Source organism: Mobula birostris, chromosome 2 (assembly GCF_030028105.1).
Source record: "Mobula birostris isolate sMobBir1 chromosome 2, sMobBir1.hap1, whole genome shotgun sequence".
In the NCBI taxonomy this organism is placed as follows: domain Eukaryota; kingdom Metazoa; phylum Chordata; class Chondrichthyes; order Myliobatiformes; family Myliobatidae; genus Mobula; species Mobula birostris.
In genome coordinates, this window is record NC_092371.1 from 6,836,523 (window position 1) to 6,859,071 (window position 22,549).

At 56.0% G+C, this 22,549-nt stretch overlaps 1 protein-coding gene across 2 annotated transcripts in view; it reads right to left on the reverse strand.

The window, feature by feature from the left end:
* The window catches only part of flad1 (flavin adenine dinucleotide synthetase 1), a 48,611-nt gene that overhangs the window by 10,655 nt on the left and 15,407 nt on the right, over positions 1–22,549 (reverse strand). Inside the window, exons 3-8 of one of the 2 annotated variants that reach the window (XM_072281780.1) lie at positions 10,950–11,730; positions 9,250–9,397; positions 7,848–7,946; positions 6,816–7,005; positions 3,653–3,726; positions 3,075–3,206 (exon numbers count right to left, since the gene is read on the reverse strand). In XM_072281780.1, coding sequence (XP_072137881.1) covers positions 3,075–3,206; positions 3,653–3,726; positions 6,816–7,005; positions 7,848–7,946; positions 9,250–9,397; positions 10,950–11,730 — 1,424 coding nt within the window. The remainder of the gene's footprint in view (positions 1–3,074; positions 3,207–3,652; positions 3,727–6,815; positions 7,006–7,847; positions 7,947–9,249; positions 9,398–10,949; positions 11,731–22,549) is intronic. The other variant, XM_072281786.1, reaches the window with a different exon arrangement.

The window sequence follows — 22,549 nt, forward strand, 5'->3', positions numbered from 1 at the left end:
TTTTGGGAACAAGGCAGCTCAGGTGACAGAGGTTTGTGTAGGGGAACACTCTGCATCTAGTGACCACAATGCCATTAGTTTCCTGGTAATTATGGAAAAAGATGGGTCTGGTCCTCAGGTTGAGATTCTAAATTGGAGGAAGGACATTCTTGATGGTATCAGAAGGGATCTGGTTTGGGACAAGTTCAAAAGTGAATATTTGACAGTACAGAGTTTGTGTGTTCCTGTCAGAATAAAAGGCAAAGACAACAGATTTAGGGAACCTTGATTTTCCAGAGTTATTGAAGTAAAAGGTGCATAGCAGGTCTGGGCGGGTAGAAAAACGCGAGGTGCTTAAAGAGTGTAACAAATGCAAGAGAACACTTAGGAAGGAAATCAGAAGGGCTAAAAGAAGACATAAGGTTGCTCTAGTAGACAAGGTGAAGCAGAATCCTGAGGGCTTCTACAAATATATTAAGAACAAAAGGACAACGAAGGACAAAATTGGTCCTTTGGAAGATCAGAGTGGTAATCTACTTGTGGAGTTAAAAGGAATGTGAGAGATCTAAAATGGCTTTTTTTTGCATCTGTATTTGCTCAGGAGATGGACACAGGGTCTATGGAAGTGAGACAAAGCAGCAGTGAAGTCATGGACCCTGTAGAGATTACAGAAGAGGAAGGGTTTGCTGTCTTGAGGCTAATTAGGGTGGATAAATCCCCAGGTTCTGACAAGATGTTCTCTCAGACCCTGTGGGAGGCGGGTGCAGAAATTGGAGGGCCAAGCAGAGATATTTAAAACATCCTTAGCAACAGGTGAGGTGCTGGAGGATAGCTAAAGTTGTTGCGTGGTTTAGGAAAGGCTATATGAGTAACCTAGGAGAAATATAGACCAGTGAACCCATGCATCAGGAGTGGGAAAGTTACTGGAAGGTGTTCCAGGGGACTGGATATATAAATATGTGGATAGACAGGGACTGACTCAGGATAGTCAACATGGCTTTGTGTGTGGTAGATCATGTCTGACCAAACTTAAGAGCTTTTTGAGGAAATTAGCAGGGAAGGCGATGAAGGCAAGACAGTGGATGTTGTCTACATGGACTTTAGCACAGCCTTTGACAGGGTCCTGTGTCGGAGGTTGGTCAAGAAGGTTCAGTTGCTCAGCATTCAAGATGAGGTAGTAAATTGGATTCAACATTCGCTTCACAGAAGAAGCCAGAGTAGATGGTTGCCTCTCTCACCAGAGGCCTGTGACTAGTGGTGTGCCACAGGGATCAGTGCTGGGTCCATTGTTGTTTGACATCTATGTCAACGATCTGGATAATAATAGATAGTTAATAGATAGTGAGGAAGATTATCAAAGCTCGCAGTGGGATCTGGAAAAATGGCAGATGGAATTGGATGCAGACAGGTGTGGAGTGTTGCACTTTGGGAGGAGTGGTAGGGCACTGCGGAGTGTGATGGAACAGAGAGATCTGGGAATACAGATCTATTATTCCTTGAAAATAGCACCACAGGCAGATAGGGTCGTAACAAAAGCCTTGGCACATTGGCCTTCGAAAATGTATTGAGTACAGAAATTGGGATGTTATGTAGAAATCGATGAGGTTTAATTTGGAGTATTGTGTGCTGTTTTGGTCACCTACGTACAGGAAAGATGTAAGTAAGTTTGAAAGAGTACAGAGAAAATTTACAAGGACTTGAGAGCGTCGATTTTAGGGAAAGATTGAAAGGGTTAAGACTTTATTCCCTGGAACGTAGAAGATTGAGGGGAGATTTGAGACACAAAATTATAAGGGGTATAGATAGGGTAAATGAAAGCAGGATTTTTCCACAGAGGTTGGGTGAGACTACAATAAGAGATCATAGGCTAAGGGTGAAAGGTGAAGTGTTTAAGGGGAAAATGAAAGGGAATTTCTTCACTCAGAGAGTGTGGAACGAGCTGCCAGCACAGGCGGTGGATACGGCGTCAATTTCAACATTTAAGAGAAATTTGGATCAGTGTATGGATGAGAGGGGTTTGGAGGGCAGGTTGATGGGACTTGGCAGATCACTGGTTTAGCAAGGACTAGACGGGCCAAAGGGCCTGTGCTGTAGTGTCCTGTCTGGGCCAGGAATGGCCTGAGGTGATGCCCACCACAGTTCAACAGCCCCAAGTCACCCAGCATTCCATCTCCCCATGGCATGGGGCTCCAGTGTGGGACGTTGCCAGACCCCAAGCTGCAAATGTTGGGGCAGGGTTATTGGGTTCAGTCAGTATCCCCTTGAACACGGAACGGTGAAGGGGGGGTGCGTGACAAACGAGGAGGAGAGAGCAGAAACCTGGGAGAGGGGAGAGAGGGGAGAGGGGAGAGGGGAAGGGAGAGAGGGGAGAGGCTGAGAGGGAGTAAGAGAGGGTCGGGGGAGTAAGCATGGAGGAGGGAGAGGTGGGGGCCAGGGAGAGCAAAGGTAAGGCAAAGGGAGGGGAAGGTAGTGAGAGCAGTGAGTGAGAGGTGAGGAAAAGGAAGGGGAAGGAATGGGCAGTGTTGGAGGGAGAAGATGAGGAAGAGAGGAGATGGAGGTGTGAGAGAGGAAGGAAGGGGCAGAGTCAGAGGGAAAAGAGGAGGAGGTGAGGGAGGAGGGGAGGGGCAGAGTTGGAGGGGGAGAGGAGGAGGTGGGGAGGGGAGGTGAGGGAGGAGGGAAGGGGCAGATTTGGAGGGTGGAGAGGAGGAGGTGAGGGAGGAGGGAAAGGGCAGAGTTGGAGGGTGGAGAGGAGGAGGTGAGGGGGGAGGGAAAGGGCAGAGTTGGAGGGTGGAGAGGAGGAGGTGGGGAGGGGAGGTGAGGGAGGAGGGAAGGGGCAGATTTGGAGGGGAAGAGGTGGAGGTGGAAGAGTGTGGGAGGAGGGAAGGGGCAGAGTTGGAGGAGGAAGAGGAAGATGTGAGGAGGTGGAGGTGAGGGAGGAGGGAAGGGGCAGATTTGGAGGGAGAAGAGTTGGAGGTGAGGGAGGAGGGAAGGGGCAGAGTTAGAAGGCAGAGAGGAGGAGGTGTGAGGGAGGGGAGCCGGTGGGAAATCCAACGTGGAGGACAGTGACCACCCAGTGAGGATCTGCATTGAGTTACGTTCGCGACATTCGCTCCTCGGTCTCCTTCTCCAGCTGGTACGCGGGACGGTAGCGCTCCTGGCCCAGCCCCGTCACGTAGCGCAGGTTGGGGTTCTTGCCGGTGTTGTCCATGCTGCCCAGGGAGGTGTACCTGGGGGTGGGGCGTGGGGGGGGCCAGGGAGCAGAGAGAGAGAGAGAGAGAGAGAGAGAGAGAGTTGGGACACATCGCCGCAGTTCCCTGCCTCCCCTCCCACCAGCTCCCCGAATAAAGGGAGGCAGCGCCGCACTGAGGGAGGGGAAATGAGGAGGGAGCTCGGGGCTGTGGGAGGAAGAGTGAGGGAGGGGCTGCGGGAGTATGGGGCACTGCACTGCCACTGTCTACCAGGACACAACAGACATGGCACCCACAGCTGCCCCGTCGCTGTTTCTGGGATCTTGCTCTGCACAAGTTCACTGCGGCGTTGCAGGGGAAGTGGGGGGGGGAGGGAGCGTGAGCCTTGGGAATTCCCGGGAGCTTGCGAAGGAAAGTGTGGGACTGAGCTCCCCTGAGCGGGACCGGGAGAAGGGGGGTTCTCTGGGCGGAGAAAGAGCACCTACCCTTTGTCGTAGAGGATGCAGTACGGGATGTAGAAGGTGCGTAGGAACTCCCAGATGTCGTGGTAACTCCAGTCCTGGGGACAGGATACAGGCGATCAGAGTCGCTCGTTTCGTCACAAAATCCCTCCTTCCAACCCACGGGCAAATAGAACAGCCAAACCAGGACTGAGTGTAGCCTTGGCTATTCCACCACAGAGGCATCACCGGTGCTGGGTCCCCCAGGCAACAGGAACACGGAAGAGATTGATCAAATAAGGGAAGAGTTTACTTATATATCGGTAGAATGCGGAGTTGGCCCTTCCAGCCCTCCGAGTTGCACCGTCCCAGCGACCCCACAGCCCCGGTTAACACAGTCACAGGACAATTTACAATGACCAGTTAGCCTACAAACACTGTGCACCGAGGAGGGGTAAGCAAAGCACCAGGGAAAACCTCACGCATTCCACGGGAATGCGTAGAGACTTCTTACGGACCTGGCCGGAATTAAACTCCAAACTCTGGAATGTCCCGATGTGTAACAACATGGTGCTGACCGCTAATCCCCATGGCTAGGAAAGAGTGCAGAGAGGATGTGGCCAAGACTCACTGAGTCTCCAAACGTCCCGGGAGTCCAGAGTTCGAGGCCTAGTGTCTGGCTATCGGTGGGTGGTGTGATCAACACCCAGGGCCGAAGGTAGATTGGAAATCCAGAGGTCGAGGATTGTATGCAGGAACCGCAAGTCTGTGGAGATCTGCAAGTCCTCCGGGAGGTCGAAGCCCAGTGTTAGTCAGTCCGCTGGGAAAGTCGTACACAGTGTCTGTCAATCCGTGGGGAAGTCGTACCCAGTGTCTGTCAGTCCCTGGGGAAGTCGTACACAGTGTCTGTCAGTCCCCTGCGGGAGTATAGCCCAGTGTCTGTCAGTCCCTGGGGAAGTCATACCCAGTGTCTGTCAGTCCGTGGGGAAGTTGTACACAATGTCTGTCAGTCCCTGGGGAAGTCGTACACAGTGTCTGTCAGTCCGTGGGAAAATCGTACACAGTGTCTGTCAGTCCGTGGGAAAATCGTACACAGAGTCTGTCAGTCCCTGGGGAAGTTGTACACAGTATTTGTCAATCCGTGGGGAAGTCGTACACAGTGCCTGTCAGTCCCTGGGGAAGTTGTACACAGTGTCTGTCAATCCGTGGGGAAGTTGTACACAGTGTCTGTCAGTCCCTGGGGAAGTTGTACACAGTGCCTGTCAATCCGTGGGGAGGTTGTACACAGTGGCTGTCAGTCACCCTACCAGGGATAGGGTTCCTCTTCTCCTCACCAGCCGCCGCATCCAGCACATAATTCTCCGTAACTTCCGCCACCTCCAACGGGATCCCACCACCAAACACATCTCCCCCCACCCCCACTTTCTGCAGGGATCGCTGCCTACGCGACTCCCTTGTCCATTCATCCCTCCCCACTGATCTCCCTCCTGGTACTTATCCTAGCAAGTGGAACAAGTGCTACACCTGCCCCTACACCTCCTCGCTCACTACCATTCAGTGCCCCAAACAGTCCTTCCAGGTGAGGCGACGCTTCACCTGTGAGTCTGTTGGGGTCACTTACTGCATCCGGTATTCCCGGTGTGGCATCTCGTTTATCGGTGAGACCCAAGCAGATTGGAACACTGCCTTGCCAAGCACCTAGGCTCTGTCTGCCAGAAAACGTGGGATCTCCCAGTGGCCACCCATTTCAATTCTACTTCCCATTCCCGTTCCGACACGTCAGTCCAGGACCTCCTGTGCTGCCACACGCAGGCTGGAAGAGCAACAAACACCTTGTATTCCATTTGGGTAGCCTCCAACCCGGTGGCATGAACATAGATTTCTCAAACTTCCGGTTATTGCCCACCCCCTTTCACCATTCCCCAGGTGATCCTCCCCCTTCCCTTTCTTCCACGGTCTTCTACCCTCTCTTATCAGATTCCCCCTTCTCCAGCCCCTTATCTCTTTCTTTACTTCACCCCCTCCCCCTCTTCCGGTTTCACCTACCACCTTGTACTCCCCCCGTCATTCTTACTCTGACTTCTCGGCGGGAGGAGAAGATGGCAGCGCGCCGCGCGTGCGCAGCCCTCTGGTGAAAAATGATATCGTATCCGTTAACTAGGGGCCGTGGACAATTCTGATTTGATGGAGAATGGACGTGAAAGCACAGAGGAACATCTGGAGAAATTTCTGAAACGCCCGTTCGCTGCTGTCATTACTGTGCAGTCGGGAATCTTCCAGAGGGAAGGCCTCAAAATCCCCGGCTTTGCCTGTTGTTGGCGACCGAGATTGAGGTTGAATCGTTCGGATAGAGATGGCGCTCGGTACTCGGTGTCGGAGAGCTGATTCGGAGGCTCGAAGTTTTCGGATGACTCAGAGGCGGACTGTGGTCGGGCATGGCAGGGAGAGTTTTTCTTCCTTCTTCCATCTGCGTGAGATGTGGGACATTTGAGAGACTTTGAACTTTTTACTGTGCTCATGGACTTCTTCATCAAGTTATGGTATTGTTGCACTGTTGTAACTATATGTTATAATTATGTGGTTTTGTCAGTTTTTCAGTCTTGGTCTGTTCTGTGTTTTGTGATATCACACCGGAGGAATATTGTATCATTTCTTAATGCATGCATTACTAAATGACAATAAAAGAGGACTGCGTGTCTTCATAATCTAATCTTCTTTTCCAGTCCTGATGAAGAGTCTCTGCCCGAAACGTTGACTGTTTACTCTTTTCCGTAGATGCATTTTGTGTGCATTTCTTGCAGATTTTTCTCGTGTGTGTGGGCAAATGGGGTTAAGTATTGCGTGGGGCAAGGATTACGAAAGGAGTGAGTGAGCCGTACTAGTAATGGCACACCCTGGGAGCTCACAGTGCTGGAGCTACGTTCCGGGCCTGCTGAGACAAAAACGTGCTCTCGAAAGCACACCCCCAAAAGAGAGTGCCTCCTGCTCGTCTGAGGCACAATCGATTCACAGCGCAATCCATTGGCTGCGTGTGCACTCCCACAGTCTCGCAATCAACCCGACACGATGCGGTGAATCAATCTGATACCGTGCAAATGGGACTAGCTTAGACAGGTGTATCGGTCAGCAGAGACTCGACGGGCTGAATGGTCTCCCTCCCTCCCTCACATTAGGAAACACAGAACCATCCCCTGCACCTCACACTCACCAGCAGCGGGTTCACCCTCATGTACTCAGGCCAGCCTGGGTCAGTCGGACACATAGAATTCAGGGTCCGGGAGTAGGGGTCAGCACGCCGGGTGCCCATCAGCACGGCCTTGATGTGAGGGTGGCGCGCCTTCAAGTCCGTCAGCGCCTCCTTGATGTTTCCACACACGGTGAAGAGCTGCAGGTTGTACCTGGGGCAGAAATGGAGTTATCACCTTCCACAATCCTACGAGGGTCTGGGAGTTTATATACAAAACAGTAGACCACCTGAGCGAGTTACAGACTGGGATCTAATCCAGGGGTTCAGGAGGTTTATATATGGAATATCGGATTCCTGGGAGTGGGTCACAGACTGGGATTTAATTCATGGGTTCGGGAGGTTTATATACAGAATAACACATCCCTGGGAGTGGGCTACAGACTGGGATCTAATCCAGGGGTTCAGGAGGTTTATATATGGAACATCGGATTCCTGGGAGTGGGTCACAGACTGGGATTTAATTCATGGGTTCGGGAGGTTTATATATAGAATAACAGATCCCTGGGAGTGGGCTACAGACTGGGATCTAATCCAGGGGTTCAGGGGGTTTATATATGGAACGTCAGATCCCTGGGAGTGAGTTACAGGCTGGGATCTAATCCAGCAGTTGGGGTGGGGGGTTATATATAGAATAGCAATTCCCTGGGAGTGAGATACAGGCTGGGATCTAATCCCAGGGTCAGAGTGGCATTTATATATAGAATAACTATCTCCTGGAGTGGGTTACACTCTGGGATCTAATCCAGGGGTTCAGGGGGTTGATATATAGAATAACAGATCCCTGGGAGTAAATTACAGGCTGGGATCTAATCCCGTGGTCGGAGTATGGTTTATACATAGAATAAGAGATCCCTGGGAGTGTGTTACAGGCTGGGATTTAATCTGGGGGTAGGGATGGGGGGGTGGGTTATACATAGAATAAGAAATCCCTGGGAGTGGACTACAGGCTGGGATCAGGATGGGGTTGGGGTCTGACGATGGTGACCAACTCACCTCTTGCAGGTGTCCTGAATGAACTGCTCCAGCTCTGGGAAGGGTGACACTATCCGGATGTAGAGAGCCTGCAGCTGGTGCTTGCACCTGGTACTCGCCCTTCACAAAACACAGCAGACTTCGGTCACTGGCATAGGTCAGGGTTGCCTGGGGCTTCCCCTCCACTCCCCACCCCCAGGGGAACCAGCCTCACCCAAACCCACAAGCAGTTACAGGAGTATGCTGCCCAGCCACTGGATGACAGCAGTGAGGCAGGATAGTGGGGGAGAGGAGGAGCCAATGTATGAGTGGGCGGGCAGAACTCTAGGTTCACCGGACAGTGTAGAGGGAGTTTCACTCTGTGTCTGACCCCGGGAGAGTGTATAGGGAGTTTCACTCTTTGTCTGACCCTGGAAGCGTGAGATGGGACGGTGTAGAGGGAGTTTGACTCTGTGTCTGACCCCGGGAGTGTGTGATGGGACGGTGTAGATGGAGTTTGACTCTGTGTCTGACCCCGGGAGTGTGTGATGGGACGGTGTAGAGGGAGCTTCACTCTGTGTCTGACCCCGGGAGTGTGTGATGGGACGGTGTGGAGGGAGTTTCGCTCTGTGTCTGACCCCGGGAGTGTGTGATGGGACGGTGTAGAGGGAGTTTCACTCTGTGTCTGACCCCGGGAGTGTGTGATGGGACGGTGTAGAGGGAGTTTCACTCTGTGTCTGACCCCGGGAGTGTGTGATGGGACAGTGTGGAGGGAGCTTCACTCTGTGTCTGACGCCGGGAGTGTGTGATGGGACGGTGTAGACAGAGTTTCACTCTGTGTCTGACCCCGGGAGTGTGTGATGGGACAGTGTGGAGGGAGTTTCACTCTGTGCCTGACCCCGGGAGTGTGTGATGGGACGGTGTGGAGGGAGTTTCACTCTGTGTCTGACCCCAGGAGTGTGTGATGGGACGGTGTAGAGGGAGTTTCACTCTGTGTCTGACCCCGGGAGAGTGTGATGGGACAGTGTGGAGGGAGTTTCACTCTGTGTCTGACCCCGGGAGTGTGTGATGGGACGGTGTAGAGGGAGTTTCACTCTGTGCCTGACCTCGGGAGTGTGTGATGGGACGGTGTAGACGGAGTTTCACTCTGTGTCTGACCCCAGGAGTGTGTGATGGGATGGTGTAGAGGGAGTTTCACTCTGTGTCTGACCCCGGGAGAGTGTGATGGGACAGTGTGGAGGGAGTTTCACTCTGTGTCTGACCCCGGGAGTGTGTGATGGGACAGTGCAGAGGGAGTTTCACTCTGTGTCTGACCCCGGGAGTGTGTGATGGGACGGTGTAGACGGAGTTTCACTCTGTGTCTGACCCCGGGAGTGTGTGATGGGACGGTGTGGAGGGAGCTTGACTCTGAGTGCAATCTGAATCATCCCTGCGTGTTTCGCACCTGCTGACAGCTGCGTGAAACAGATGCACAAGTACTGTGCAGTCCTTTCCGCCGTTAAATCCCACACAGAGCTCGGACAGACTGTACTGGGCTAAGGCATTCTCCAGTGTCCTCAGTGCCGCTGACACCTTCCGTCCGAGCCGCGATTCTGTGGAAAACACAGCGACAGGATCGGTTGGCTGTCAGTTCACCGATGTAACCACCACCGAAATCTCACCAACCTCCACATCTCGTCCATGTGAAGAGATCAATTCCACCAGTTATAGCAACTAGTCCACAGAATCTACTTTTACCAACAACAGGGAAAAGTCTGCCCGATCTACTTAGAACAAAACACAGCACAGAACAGGCCGGTTGACCCACGATGTTGTGCCGACATTTTAACCTACTCTGAGACCAATCGAGCCTTTCCCTCTGTTTTTCTATCAGACACGTGCTAAGGTACAGTAGGATTCTTTAAAATGGCTTCATGGATCTGCCTCTACAGCAGCTCTGGCAGCAGCTTCCACACACCCACTGCTTTCTTCATAAAGAACCTACCTCTGACACCTCCCTGTACTTTCCTCCACAATCACTTTCCCCCTCATATTAGCCAACTCCACCCTGGGAAAGAGGCACTTGTCCCCTCGATCTATACCTCTTATCATCTTACACACCTCCATCAAGCTGCCTCTCGTCCTCCTTCGCTCCTTCGCCCAAATTTTCCTCAAAAAAGGTATTCCCTCTAATCCAAGCAGCATCCTGGTAAACCTCCTCTGCACCCTCTCTAAAGCTTCCACATCCTTCCTATAGTGAGGCGACCAGAACTGAACATTGTACTCCAACATTGTCTGACCAGGGCTTTATAGAGCTGCTCTCCAACTCAATACCCCAACTAATGAAGGCCAAGTAGAGTGCACAGTTCACTGTAAACAGAGCCCCTGAGAGAATTAGCAAGCAGTCCACAGAATCTACTTTAAAATGCAACTCTACGAGAAAAATCTCCAGTTTACTTGAAACAGATCCTCTGAAGTAAACAAGAGTCTATTTCAAACAAAAGCAATAAGAAACATTCCAACAAATTTACAGAGTCTATTTCAAACAGACCCATTAAGAAATGTTCCAACCAATCTACAATTCAAGTAAACTTGTTGAGAAATATACCAAGTGCTCTACAGAGTCTATTTTAAATATCGCCATTGGAATCAACAACAGCAGTCTAAAGTCTATTTTAAATAAAGCCTCTAAGAGAAACAGCAGAGCCTATTTCAATATAGCGAGTGATCTACAGAGACTATGTTATTTATAGATAACGAGAAAAATTCCAAGCAGTCTACAGAAATCTATTTTAAAATACAACCTTGGAGAAAAATATCAAACCATCTACAGAGTCTATTTTACATAAATGAGACAAAAAGCCAACAGTCTAGGGTCCGTTTCAAAATAAATCCCTGAGAAAGTTAGCTAACAGTCTACAGAGTCTATTTCAAATACAGCTCAAGGAGAAGAGACACCAAATGTACTGAAGAGAGCCTCAGAGCCGGTCAGCAAGCGCCCTTCGACAACCAAGGCCCTAACATTCACTTTTTATTCCACAGCCCCTCACGTTCCCCAAATCCCTCTGGATCTCACCCCTCACGCTCGCGCAAAGGGGGGAGTGGAAGTGACGGTAGGTGATGGGATGTTGCCCCACTGCCCCCCACCTACAGTGGGACGGGTACCTGACTGAGCCAGCTGATAGACGTTGTGAGCCGATACGGCCACGGGGTCCTTCTCCAGGGGAACGATGGAGCCAGGGGGCAGGTGCGCGGCCAGGAAGCGATGCGCTTCCTCCAGCGGCTCCTCACGGTCCGAGTCCAGGGTCACCTTCACCCGGTAGAAGTTGCTGCCCCAGGCGGGGTAGGAGCCCAGCCCGACCTGGTGGCCGAATCGCCGGTGCGCCTCCTGCAGCACGGGTGCGATCCGGGTCTCCTCGGCGTCCACGAAGAGCTCCCGGGTGGCGTACCGCAGCGCGTGGTTATGGAACAGGTCCTCCAGGCCACCCATGGCCCGCTCCAGCAGCTCGGGCACGCCAGGGAAGAGGTAGACGTTGCGCACACTGACCAGCGGGTAGCGGAGGGGGGCTCCCGTCAAGCGGTCCGCGCCGTAGTGGAGCCGGGAGGAGCGGGGGACGAGGGCCAGCTTCATCCGGGGCGCCGCGCTTTCCGTCTCTGCGTCCCCCTCCTCGTCCTCGCCGGACAGCCGCCTCACCAGGGCCACCAGCTCCGGGTGGGGGTAGGTGGTCTCGCCGAAGGCTCGGGCCACCCCCTCGAAGGTGACGTCGTCGTGGGTGGGCCCAATGCCGCCCGAGGTCAGCACGTAGCGGAAGCGGCCAGAGAAGGCAGACACCTCGCCAGCGATGGACTCCACCTCATCAGGCACCACCGATACCCGTTCCACCTTCACCCCCAGCGACCGTAACCTCCGGCAGAGGAAGAACGAGTTGGTGTCCTGGGTGTAGCCCTGCCGTGGGAGAGAGAGAGAGACCATTGGTGGGGGGAAACAAAGAGATAGCTCTCCTCCCTCACCCTGTAACTTCCTAAACCGGTTTATTAGCGTCTTGTGTACCAATGCACAGTGCATAAACGGTCCTGTTTGCTCATAAATCATTCAGCACAACAACGCCCCATGATAGTACAAGATCGGCAGACTCGTTGGGCCGAAGGGCCTGCATGGAATGATATAAGACTATTAAATGGATCCCCAGTACAGTAAGATGGATTGTCGACCACTCAATCTACCTCGTATAAACTTGCACCTTATTGTCTGTATGTACTGCACTGTGGCTGCAGCCCTACTGCTTCCTAATACAAGACGTCCTGACTTCACAATCCACCTCGTTACAATCCTGAACCTTATTGTCTGCCTGCACTGCACTTTCTCTGTAGCTGTTGCACTTTATTCTGTGTAATTATTGTTTTACCTTGTTCTATCTCGATGCTCTGTGTGATGATCTGATCTGTGTGAACAGTATACAAGAGAAGCTTTTCACTGTATCTCGGTACATGTGACAATAACAAACCAATTCAATAAGGGAACGCTGCTCAAAAATTGAAAAGACAAAATCTGTGAGGCAGTCCTGGTTGCAATAATAATATTTTAAATATAACAGGGCTAATCGTTAACTCTGCATCGCCAGTCAGATTGGTGATTTACAGATCCGGTCATGTTATTCCATGGCTCTATGGGCTTCCCCCACCACACCTTTGGCTGTGTCAGTCACGGACGCAAACCATGCATTTCACTGTAAGTTTCAATAGACATGACAAGCAAATAAATCTGAAATCTGTTGGTTAGTCTTGGCGGTGGATGACACAAAATTAAGAGGTAATGAAAAATGACCAATTAACCTACTAACTTTGGACTGTGGGAGGAAACCCAGGCATTGCACAGGGAGAACGTACAAACTCCTTATCAAGGGCGTCGGGACTGAGCGAACTCCGACACCCCGAGCTGTAATAGCGTTGCACGAACCGCCACGTGACTGCGGAGCCCCATTCTCACATGCACAGAGGTACAGAGAAGAATTTCTCTGCATGCCACCCGTACAGATCATTTCATCACACCAGAGCATCGAGGTACATCGAGGGAAAACAATAACAGAATGAGGAATCCGTGTCACAGCTGCAGAGAGTGCAGGCAGACGAAAAGGTGCAAGGTAGATTGTGAGGTCAAGAGTCTATCTGATCGGACTCGGGAGCCATTCAGATAACAACGCGATAGAAACTGTCCTTCAGTGTTTTGAGGTAGTACAAGGGAAAATAATAACAGATTGCAGGATAAAGTGTCACAGCTAGAGAAAATGCAGTGCAGGCAGACCAAAATGTGCAGGGGCCACAACAAGGTAGATTGTGAGGTCAGCAGTCTATCTTGTCGCACTAGAGATAGCTGAAGAGTCTGATAACAGTGCGAGGGAAGATGCCCTGAGCCTGTGGGATTGTGCTTTCAGCCTTTTACTGCCTGATGGGAGAGAATGTCCGGGATGGTTCCGGCCACCATGTGGGTTCAGCTCAACACATCACGAGCTCCCTCCCCACCATCGGTCGTAAATACAGGAGCTGCTGTCTCAGGAAGGCAACGTCCATCATCAGAGATCCCCACCACCTGGGCCAGGCCATCTTCTCACAGCTCCCATCGGGCAGGAGCTCCCACACCACCAGGTTCAGGATCGGCGACCTCCCTTCAAGTTGGGATGTGGGGAAAGTTACAGCAACAGAGAAATATGTTGTGCCCAGATGGAGGGTCACAGAGATGGGGAGGGGTGTGGGGTCTGAAGGGGGTTACAGAGACAGGAAGGGGTGTAGGGGTTGGAGGGGGTTACAGAGACAGGGAGGAGTGTAGGGGTCTTGAGGGGTTACAGAGACAGGGAGGGGTGTAGGGGACAGAGGGGGTTACAGAGACAGGGAGGGGTATAGAGGCTGGAGGGGATAACAGAGACAGGGAGGGGTGTAGGGGCTTGAGAGGGTTACAGAGACAGGGAGGGGTGTAGGGGCTGGAGGGGGTTACAGAGACAGGGAGGGGTGTAGGGGCTGGAGGGGGTTACAGAGACAGGGAGGGGTGTAGGGGTTGGAGGGGGTTACAGAGACAGGGAGGGGTGTAGGGTACAAAGGAGGTTACAGAGACAGGGAGGGGTGTAGCGGCTGGAGGGGGTTACATAGACAGGGAGGGGTGTAGGGGCCGGAGGGGGTTACAGAGACAGGGAGGAGTGTAGGGGTCTGGAGGGGTTACAGAGACAGGGAGGGGTATAGAGGCTGGAGGGGATAACAGAGACAGGGAGGGGTGTAGGGGCTTGAAGGGGTTACAGAGACAGGGAGGGGTGTAGGGGCTAGAGCAGATTACAGAGACAGGGAGGGGTGTAGGGGCTGGAGGGGGTTACAGAGACAGGGAGGGGTGTAGGGACTGGAGGGGGTTACAGAGACAGGGAGGGCTGTAGGGGCTGGAGGGGGTTACAGAGACAGGGAGGGGTGTAGGGGCTAGAGCAGATTACAGAGACAGGGAGGGGTGTAGGGGCTGGAGGGGGTTACAGAGACAGGGAGGGGTGTAGGGACTGGAGGGGGTTACAGAGACAGGGAGGGCTGTAGGGGCTGGAGGGGGTTACAGAGACAGGGAGGGGTGTAGGGGTTGGATAGGGTTACAGAGACAGGGAGGGGTGTAGGGGCTGGAGGGGTCACAGAGACAGGGAGGGGTGTAGGGGCTGGAGGGGTTACAGAGACAGGGAGGGGTGTAGGGCTGCAGGGGGTTAGAGAGACAGGGAGGGGTGTAGGGACTGGAGGGGGTTACAGAGACAGGGACGGGTGTAGGGATCTGGAGGGGTTACAGAGACAGTGAGAGGTGTAGGGGACGGAGGGGGTTACAGAGACAGGGAGGGGTGTAGGGGATGGAGGGGTTTACAGTGACAGGGAGGGGTGAAGGGGCCAGAGGGAGTTACAGAGACAGGGAGGGGTGTAGGGGCTGGAGGGGGTTACAGGGACAGGGAGGGGTGTAGGGGATGGATGGGGTTACAGTGACAGGGACGGGTGTAGGGGATGGAGGGGGTCACAGAGACAGGGAGGGGTGTAGGGACTGGAGGGGGTTACAGAGACAGGGAGGGGTGTAGGGACTGGAGGGTGTTACAGAGACAGGGAGGGGTGTAGGGGCTGGAGGGGGTCACAGAGACAGGGAAGGGTGTAGGGGGTTGAGGGTGTTACAGAGACGGGGAGGGCTGTAGGGGCTGCAGGGGGTCACAGAGACAGGGAGGGATGTGGGGGTTGAGGAGGTTACAGAGACAGGGAGGGGTGTAGGGGCTGGAGGGGTTTACAGAGACAGGGAGGGGTGTAGGGGCTGGAAGTGTTTACAGAGACAGGGAGGGGTGAAGGGGCCGGAGGGGGTTACAGAGACAGGGAGGGGTGGAGGGGTGTAGGGGATGGAGGGGGTCACAGAGACAGGGAGGGGTGTAGGGGACAGAGGGGGTTACAGAGACAGGGAGGGGTGTAGGGGCTGCAGGGGGTTACAGAGACAGGGAGGGGTGTAAGGGCTGGGGGGCTTTACAGAGACAGAGAGGGGTGTAGGTGCTGTAGGGGGTTACAGAGACAGGGAGGGGTGTAGGGGCTGGAGGGGGTTACACAGACTGGGAGGGCTGTAGGGGCTGGAGGAGGTTACAGACACAGGGAGGGGTGTACGGGTCTGGAGGGGTTATAGAGACTGGGAGGGGTGTAGGGGCCGGAGGGGGTTACAGACACAGGGAGGGGTGTAGGCGTCTGGAGGGGTTACAGAGACAGGGAGGGGTATAGAGGCTGGAGGGGATAACAGAGACAGGGAGGGGTGTAGGGTCTGGAGGGGGATACAGAGACAGGGAGGGGTGTAGGGGCCTGAGGGGGTTACAGAGACAGGGAGGGGTGTAGGGGCTGGAGGGGGTTACAGCGATAGGGAGGGGTGTAGGGGATGGAGGGGTTTACAGAGACAGGGAGGGGTGTAGGGGATGGATGGGGTTACAGGGACAGGGAGGGGTGTAGGGGCTGGAGGGGGTTACAGCGATAGGGAGGGGTGTAGGGGATGGGGGGGTTACAGAGACAGGGAGGGGTGTAGGGGATGGATGGGGTTACAGGGACAGGGAGGGGTGTAGGGGCTGGAGGGGGTCACAGAGACAGGGAGGGATGTGGGGGTTGAGGAGGTTACAGAGACGGAGGGGTGTAGGGGGTGGAGGGGTTTATGGAGACAGGAAGGGGTGTAGGGGCTGGAGGGGTTTACAGAGACAGGGAGGGGTGTAGGGGCTGGAGGGGTTTACAGATACAGGGAGGGGTGTAGGGGCCGGAGGGGGTTACAGAGACAGGGAGGGGTGATGGGGTGTAGAGGATGGAGGGGGTCACAGAGACAGGGAGGGGTGTAGGGGATGGAGGGGTTACAGAGACAGGGAGGGCTGTAGTGGATGGATGGGGTTACAGAGACAGGGAGGGGTGTAGTGGCTGGAGGGGGTTACAGAGACAGGGAGGGGTGTAGGGGCTGGAGGGGGTTACAGAGACAGCGGGGGTGTAGGGGCTGGAGGGGTTACAGAGAGAGGGAGGGCTGTAGGGGCTGGAGGGGGTTACAGAGACAGGGAGGGGTGTAAGGGCTGGGGGGCTTTACAGAGACAGAGAGGGGTGTAGGTGCTGGAGGGGATTACAGAGACAGGGAGGGGTGTAGGGACTGGAGGGGGTTACAGAGACAGGGAGGGGTGATGGGGTGTAGAGGATGGAGGGGGTCACAGAGACAGGGAGGGGTGTAGGGGATGGAGGGGTTACAGAGACAGGGAGGGCTGTAGGGGCTGGAGGGGGTTACAGAGACAGGGAGGGGTGTAAGGGCTGGGGGGCTTTACAGAGACAGAGAGGGGTGTAGGTGCTGGAGGGGATTACAGAGACAGGGAGGGGTGTAGGGACTGGAGGGGGTTACAGAGACAGGGAGGGGTGTAGGGGCCGGAGGGGGTTACAGAGACAGGTAGGGGTGTAGGGGCTGGAGGGGGTTACAGCGATAGGGAGGGGTGTAGGGGATGGAGGGGGTTACAGGGACAGAGAGGGGTGTAGGGGATGGAGGGGGTTACAGAGACAAGGAGGGATGTGGGGTTTGAGGAGGTTACAGAGACGGAGGGGTGTAGGGGCTAGAGGGGTTTACAGAGACAGGGAGGGGTGTAGGGGCTGGAGGGGGTTACAGAGACAGGGAGGGGTGATGGGGTGTAGAGGATGGAGGGGGTCACAGAGACAGGGAGGGGTGTAGGGGATGGAGGGGTTACAGAGACAGGGAGGGGTGTAGGGACTGGAGGGGGTTACAGAGACAGGGAGGGGTGTAGGGGCCGGAGGGGGTTACAGAGACAGGGAGGGGTGTAGGGGCTGGAGGGGGTTACAGCGATAGGGAGGGGTGTAGGGGATGGAGGGGGTTACAGAGACAAGGAGGGATGTGGGGGTTGAGGAGGTTACAGAGACAGGGGGGGTGTAGGGGCTGGAGGGGTTTATGGAGACAGGAAGGGGTGTAGGGGCTGGAGGGGTTTACAGAGACAGGGAGGGGTGTAGGGGCTGGAGGGGTTTACAGATACAGGGAGGGGTGTAGGGGCTGGAAGGGGTCACAGAGACAGGGAGGGGTGTAGGGGCCGGAGGGGGTTACAGAGACAGGGAGGGGTGATGGGGTGTAGAGGATGGAGGGGGTCACAGAGACAGGGAGGGGTGTAGGGGATGGAGGGGTTACAGAGACAGGGAGGGCTGTAGTGGATGGATGGGGTTACAGAGACAGGGAGGGGTGTAGTGGCTGGAGGGGGTTACAGAGACAGGGAGGGGTGTAGGGGCTGGAGGGGGTTACAGAGACAGGGAGGGGTGTGGGGCTGAAGGGGGTTACAGAGACAGGGAGGGGTGTAGGGGATGGAGAGGGTTACAGAGAAAGGGAGTTGGTGTAGGGCTGGACGGGGTTACAGAGACAGGGAGGGGTGTACGGACTGGAGGGGGTTACAGAGACAGGGAGGGGTGTAGGGGCTGGAGAGGGTTACAGAGACGGAGGGGTGTAGGGGCTGGAGGGGGTTACAGAGACAGGGAGGGGTGTAGGGGATGGAGGGGTTTACAGAGACAGGGAGGGCTGAAGGGGCTGGAGGGGGTAACAGAGACAGGGAGGGTGTAGGGGCTGGAGGGGGTTACAGATACAGGGAGGGGTGTAGGGGCTGGAGGGGGTGACAGAGACAGGGAGGGGTGTAGGGGCTGGAGTGGTTTACAGAGACAGGGAGAGGTGGAGGGGAGTCGGGGCTGGAGGGGTTTACAGAGACAGGGAGAGATATAGAGGCTGGAGGGGATAACAGAGACAGGGAGGGGTGTAGGGTCTGGAGGGGGTGACAGAGACAGGGAGGGGTGTAGGGGCTGGAGTGGTTTACAGAGACAGGGAGGGGTGGAGGGGAGTCGGGGCTGGAGGGGTTTACAGAGACAGGGAGGGATATAGAGGCTGGAGGGGATAACAGAGACAGGGAGGGGTGTAGGGGCTGGAGGGGGTTACAGAGACAGGGAGGGGTGAAGGGGATGGAGGGGTTTACAGAGACAGGGAGGGATATAGAGGCTGGAGGGGATAACAGAGACAGGGAGCGGTGTAGGGTCTGGAGAGGGATACAGAGACAGGGAGGGGTGTAGGGGCCGGAGGGGGTTACAGAGACAGGGAGGAGTGTGGGGGCCGGAGGGGATTACAGAGACAGGGAGGGGTGTAGGGGCTGGAGGGGGTTACAGCGATAGGGAGGGGTGTAGGGGATGGAGGGGGTTACAGAGACAGGGAGGGGTGTAGGGGCTGGAGGGGGTTGCAGAGACAGGGAGGGGTGTGGGGCTGGTGGGGGTTACAGAGACAGGGAGGGGTGTCGGGGATGGAGAGGGTTCCAGAGAAAGGGAGTTGGTGTAGGGCTGGACGGGTTTACAGAGACAGGGAGGGGTGTACGGACTGGAGGGGGTTACAGAGACGGAGGGGTGTAGGGGCTGGAGGGGGTTACAGAGACAGGGAGGGGTGTAGGGGCTGGAGGGGGTTACAGCGATAGGGAGGGGTGTAGGGGATGGAGGGGGTTACAGAGACAGGGAGGGGTGTAGGGGCTGGAGGGGGTTACAGAGACAGGGAGGGGTGTAGCGGCTGGAGGGGATCACAGAGACAGGGAGGGGTGTAGGGGCTGGAGGGGGTTACACAGACTGGGAGGGCTGTAGGGGCTGGAGGAGGTTACAGACACAGGGAGGGGTGTAGGGGTCTGGAGGGGTTATAGAGACTGGGAGGGGTGTAGGGGCCGGAGGGGGTTACAGACACAGGGAGGGGTGTAGGCGTCTGGAGGGGTTACAGAGACAGGGAGGGGTATAGAGGCTGGAGGGGATAACAGAGACAGGGAGGGGTGTAGGGTCTGGAGGGGGATACAGAGACAGGGAGGGGTGTAGGGGCCTGAGGGGGTTACAGAGACAGGGAGGGGTGTAGGGGCTGGAGGGGGTTACAGCGATAGGGAGGGGTGTAGGGGATGGAGGGGGTTACAGAGACAGGGAGGGGTGTAGGGGATGGATGGGGTTACAGGGACAGGGAGGGGTGTAGGGGCTGGAGGGGGTTACAGCGATAGGGAGGGGTGTAGGGACTGGAGGGGGTTACAGAGACAGGGAGGGGTGTAGGGGATGGATGGGGTTACAGGGACAGGGAGGGGTGTAGGGGCTGGAGGGGGTCACAGAGACGGAGGGGTGTAGGGGCTGGAGGGGTTTATGGAGACAGGAAGGGGTGTAGGGGCTGGAGGGGTTTACAGAGACAGGGAGGCGTGTAGGGGCTGGAGGGGTTTACAGATTCAGGGAGGGGTGTAGGGGCCGGAGGGGTTTACAGAGACAGGGAGGGGTGTAGGGGCTGGAGGGGTTTACAGATACAGGGAGGGGTGCAGGGGCCGGAGGGGGTTACAGAGACAGGGAGGGGTGATGGGGTGTAGAGGATGGAGGGGGTCACAGAGACAGGGAGGGGTGTAGGGGATGGAGGGGTTACAGAGACAGGGAGGGCTGTAGTGGATGGATGGGGTTACAGAGACAGGGAGGGGTGTAGTGGCTGGAGGGGGTGACAGAGACAGGGAGGGGTGTAGGGGCTGGAGGGGGTTACAGAGACAGGGAGGGGTGTAGGGGCTGGAGGGGTTTACAGAGACAGGGAGGGGTGGAGGGGAGTCGGGGCTGGAGGGGGTTACAGAGAGAGGGAGGGCTGTAGGGGCTGGAGGGGGCTTTACAGAGACAGGGAGGGGTGTAGGGGCCGGAGGGGGTTACAGAGACAGGGAGGGGTGTAGGGGATGGATGGGGTTACAGGGAGAGGGAGGGGTGTAGTGGCTGGAGGGGGTTACAGAGACAGGGAGGGGTGTAGGGGATGGAGGGGGTTACAGAGACAAGGAGGGATGTGGGGGTTGAGGAGGTTACAGAGACGGAGGGGTGTAGGGGCTGGAGGGGTTTATGGAGACAGGAAGGGGTGTAGGGGCTGGAGGGGTTTACAGAGACAGGGAGGGGTGATGGGGTGAGCAGGATGGAGGGGGTCACAGAGACAGGGAGGGGTGTAGGGGATGGAGGGGCTACAGAGACAGGGAGGGCTGTAGTGGATGGATGGGGTTACAGAGACAGGGAGGGGTGTAGTGGCTGGAGGGGGTTACAGAGACAGGGAGGGGTGTAGGGGCTGGAGGGGGTTACAGAGACAGGGAGGGGTGTAGGGGCTGGAGGGGGTTACAGAGACAGGGAGGGGTGTGGGGTTGGAGGGGGTTACAGAGACAGGGAGGGGTGTAGGGGATGGAGGGGGTTACAGAGACAAGTAGGGATGTGGGGGTTGAGAAGGTTACAGAGACGGAGGGGTGTAGGGGCTGGAGGGGTTTATGGAGACAGGAAGGGGTGTAGGGGCTGGAGGAGGTTACAGAGACAGGGAGGGGTGTAGGGGATGGAGGGGTTTACAGAGACAGGGAGGGCTGAAGGGGCTGGAGGGGGTAACAGAGACAGGGAGGGTGTAGGGGCTGGAGGGTTTACAGAGACAGGGAAGGGTGTAGGGGCTGGAGGGGGTTACAGAGACAGGGAGGGGTGTAGCGGCTGGAGGGGGTCACAGAGATAGGGAGGGGTGTAGGGGCTGGAGGGGGCAACAGAGACAGGGAGGGGTGTAGGGGATGGAGGGGTTTACAGAGACAGGGAGGGCTGAAGGGGCTGGAGGGGGTAACAGAGACAGGGAGGGGTGTAGGGGCTGGAGGGGGTTATAGAGACAGGGAGGGGTGTAGGGGCTGGAGGGGGTTACAGAGACAGGGAGGGGTGTGGGGTTGGACGGGGTTACAGAGACAGGGAGGGGTGTAGGGGATGGAGGGGGTTACAGAGACAAGGAGGGATGTGGGGGTTGAGGAGGTTACAGAGACAAGGAGGGATGTGGGGGTTGAGGAGGTTACAGAGACGGAGGGGTGTAGGGGCTGGAGGGGTTTACAGAGACAGGGAAGGGTGTAGGGGCTGGAGGGGGTTACAGAGACAGGGAGGGGTGTAGCGGCTGGAGGGGGTCACAGAGATAGGGAGGGGTGTAGGGGCTGGAGGGGGCAACAGAGACAGGGAGGGGTGTAGGGGCTGGAGGGGGTTACACAGACTGGGAGGGCTGTAGGGGCCAGCGGAGGTTACGGACACAGGGAGGGGTGTAGGGGTCTGGAGGGATTATAGAGACTGCGAGGGGTGTAGGGGCCGGAGGGGGTTACAGACACAGGGAGGGGTGTAGGCGTCTGCAGCGGTTACAGAGACAGGGAGGGGTGTAGGGGATGGAGAGGGTTACAGAGAAAGGGAGTTGGTGTAGGGGCTGGAGGGCATTACAGAGACAGGGAGGGGTGTAGGGGATGGAGGGGTTACAGAGACAGGGAGGGTTGTAGGGGATGGAGGGGGTTACAGAAACAGGGAGGGGTGTAGGGGCTGGAAGGGGTTACAGATACAGGGAGGGGTGTAGGGGATGGAGTGGTTACAGAGACAGGGAGGGGTGTAGTGGCTGGAGGGGGTTACAGTGACAGGGAGGGGTGTAGGGGATGGAGGGGGTCACAGAGACAGGGAGGGGTGTATGGGCTGGAGGGGGTTACAGATACAGGTAGGGTTGTAGGGGCTGAAGGGGGTGACAGAGACAGGGAGGGGTGTAGGGGATGGAGGGGGTCACAGAGGCAGGGAGGGGTGTAGGGGATGGTGGGGGTCACAGAGGCAGGGAGGGGTGTATGGGCTGGAGGGGGTTACAGATACAGGGAGGGGTGTAGGGGCTGGAGGGGGTGACAGAGACAGGGAGGGGTGTAGGGGCTGGAGAGGTTACAGAGACAGGGAGGGGTGTAGGGGCTGGAGGGGGTTACAGAGACAGGGAGGGGTGTAGGGGCTGGAGTGGTTTACAGAGACAGGGAGGGGTGGAGGGGAGTCGGGGCTGGAGGGGTTTACAGAGACAGGGAGGGATATAGAGGCTGGAGGGGATAACAGAGACAGGGAGGGGTGTAGGGTCTGGAGGGGGTGACAGAGACAGGGAGGGATATAGAGGCTGGAGGGGATAACAGAGACAGGGAGGGGTGTAGGGGCTGGAGGGGGTTACAGAGACAGGGAGGGGTGTAGGGGCTGGAGGGGGTTACAGAGACAGGGAGGGGTGAAGGGGATGGAGGGGTTTACAGAGACAGGGAGGGATATAGAGGCTGGAGGGGATAACAGAGACAGGGAGGGGTGTAGGGTCTGGAGGGGGTGACAGAGACAGGGAGGGGTGTAGGGGCTGGAGTGGTTTACAGAGACAGGGAGGGTTGGAGGGGAGTCGGGGCTGGAGGGGTTTACCGAGACAGGGAGGGATATAGAGGCTGGAG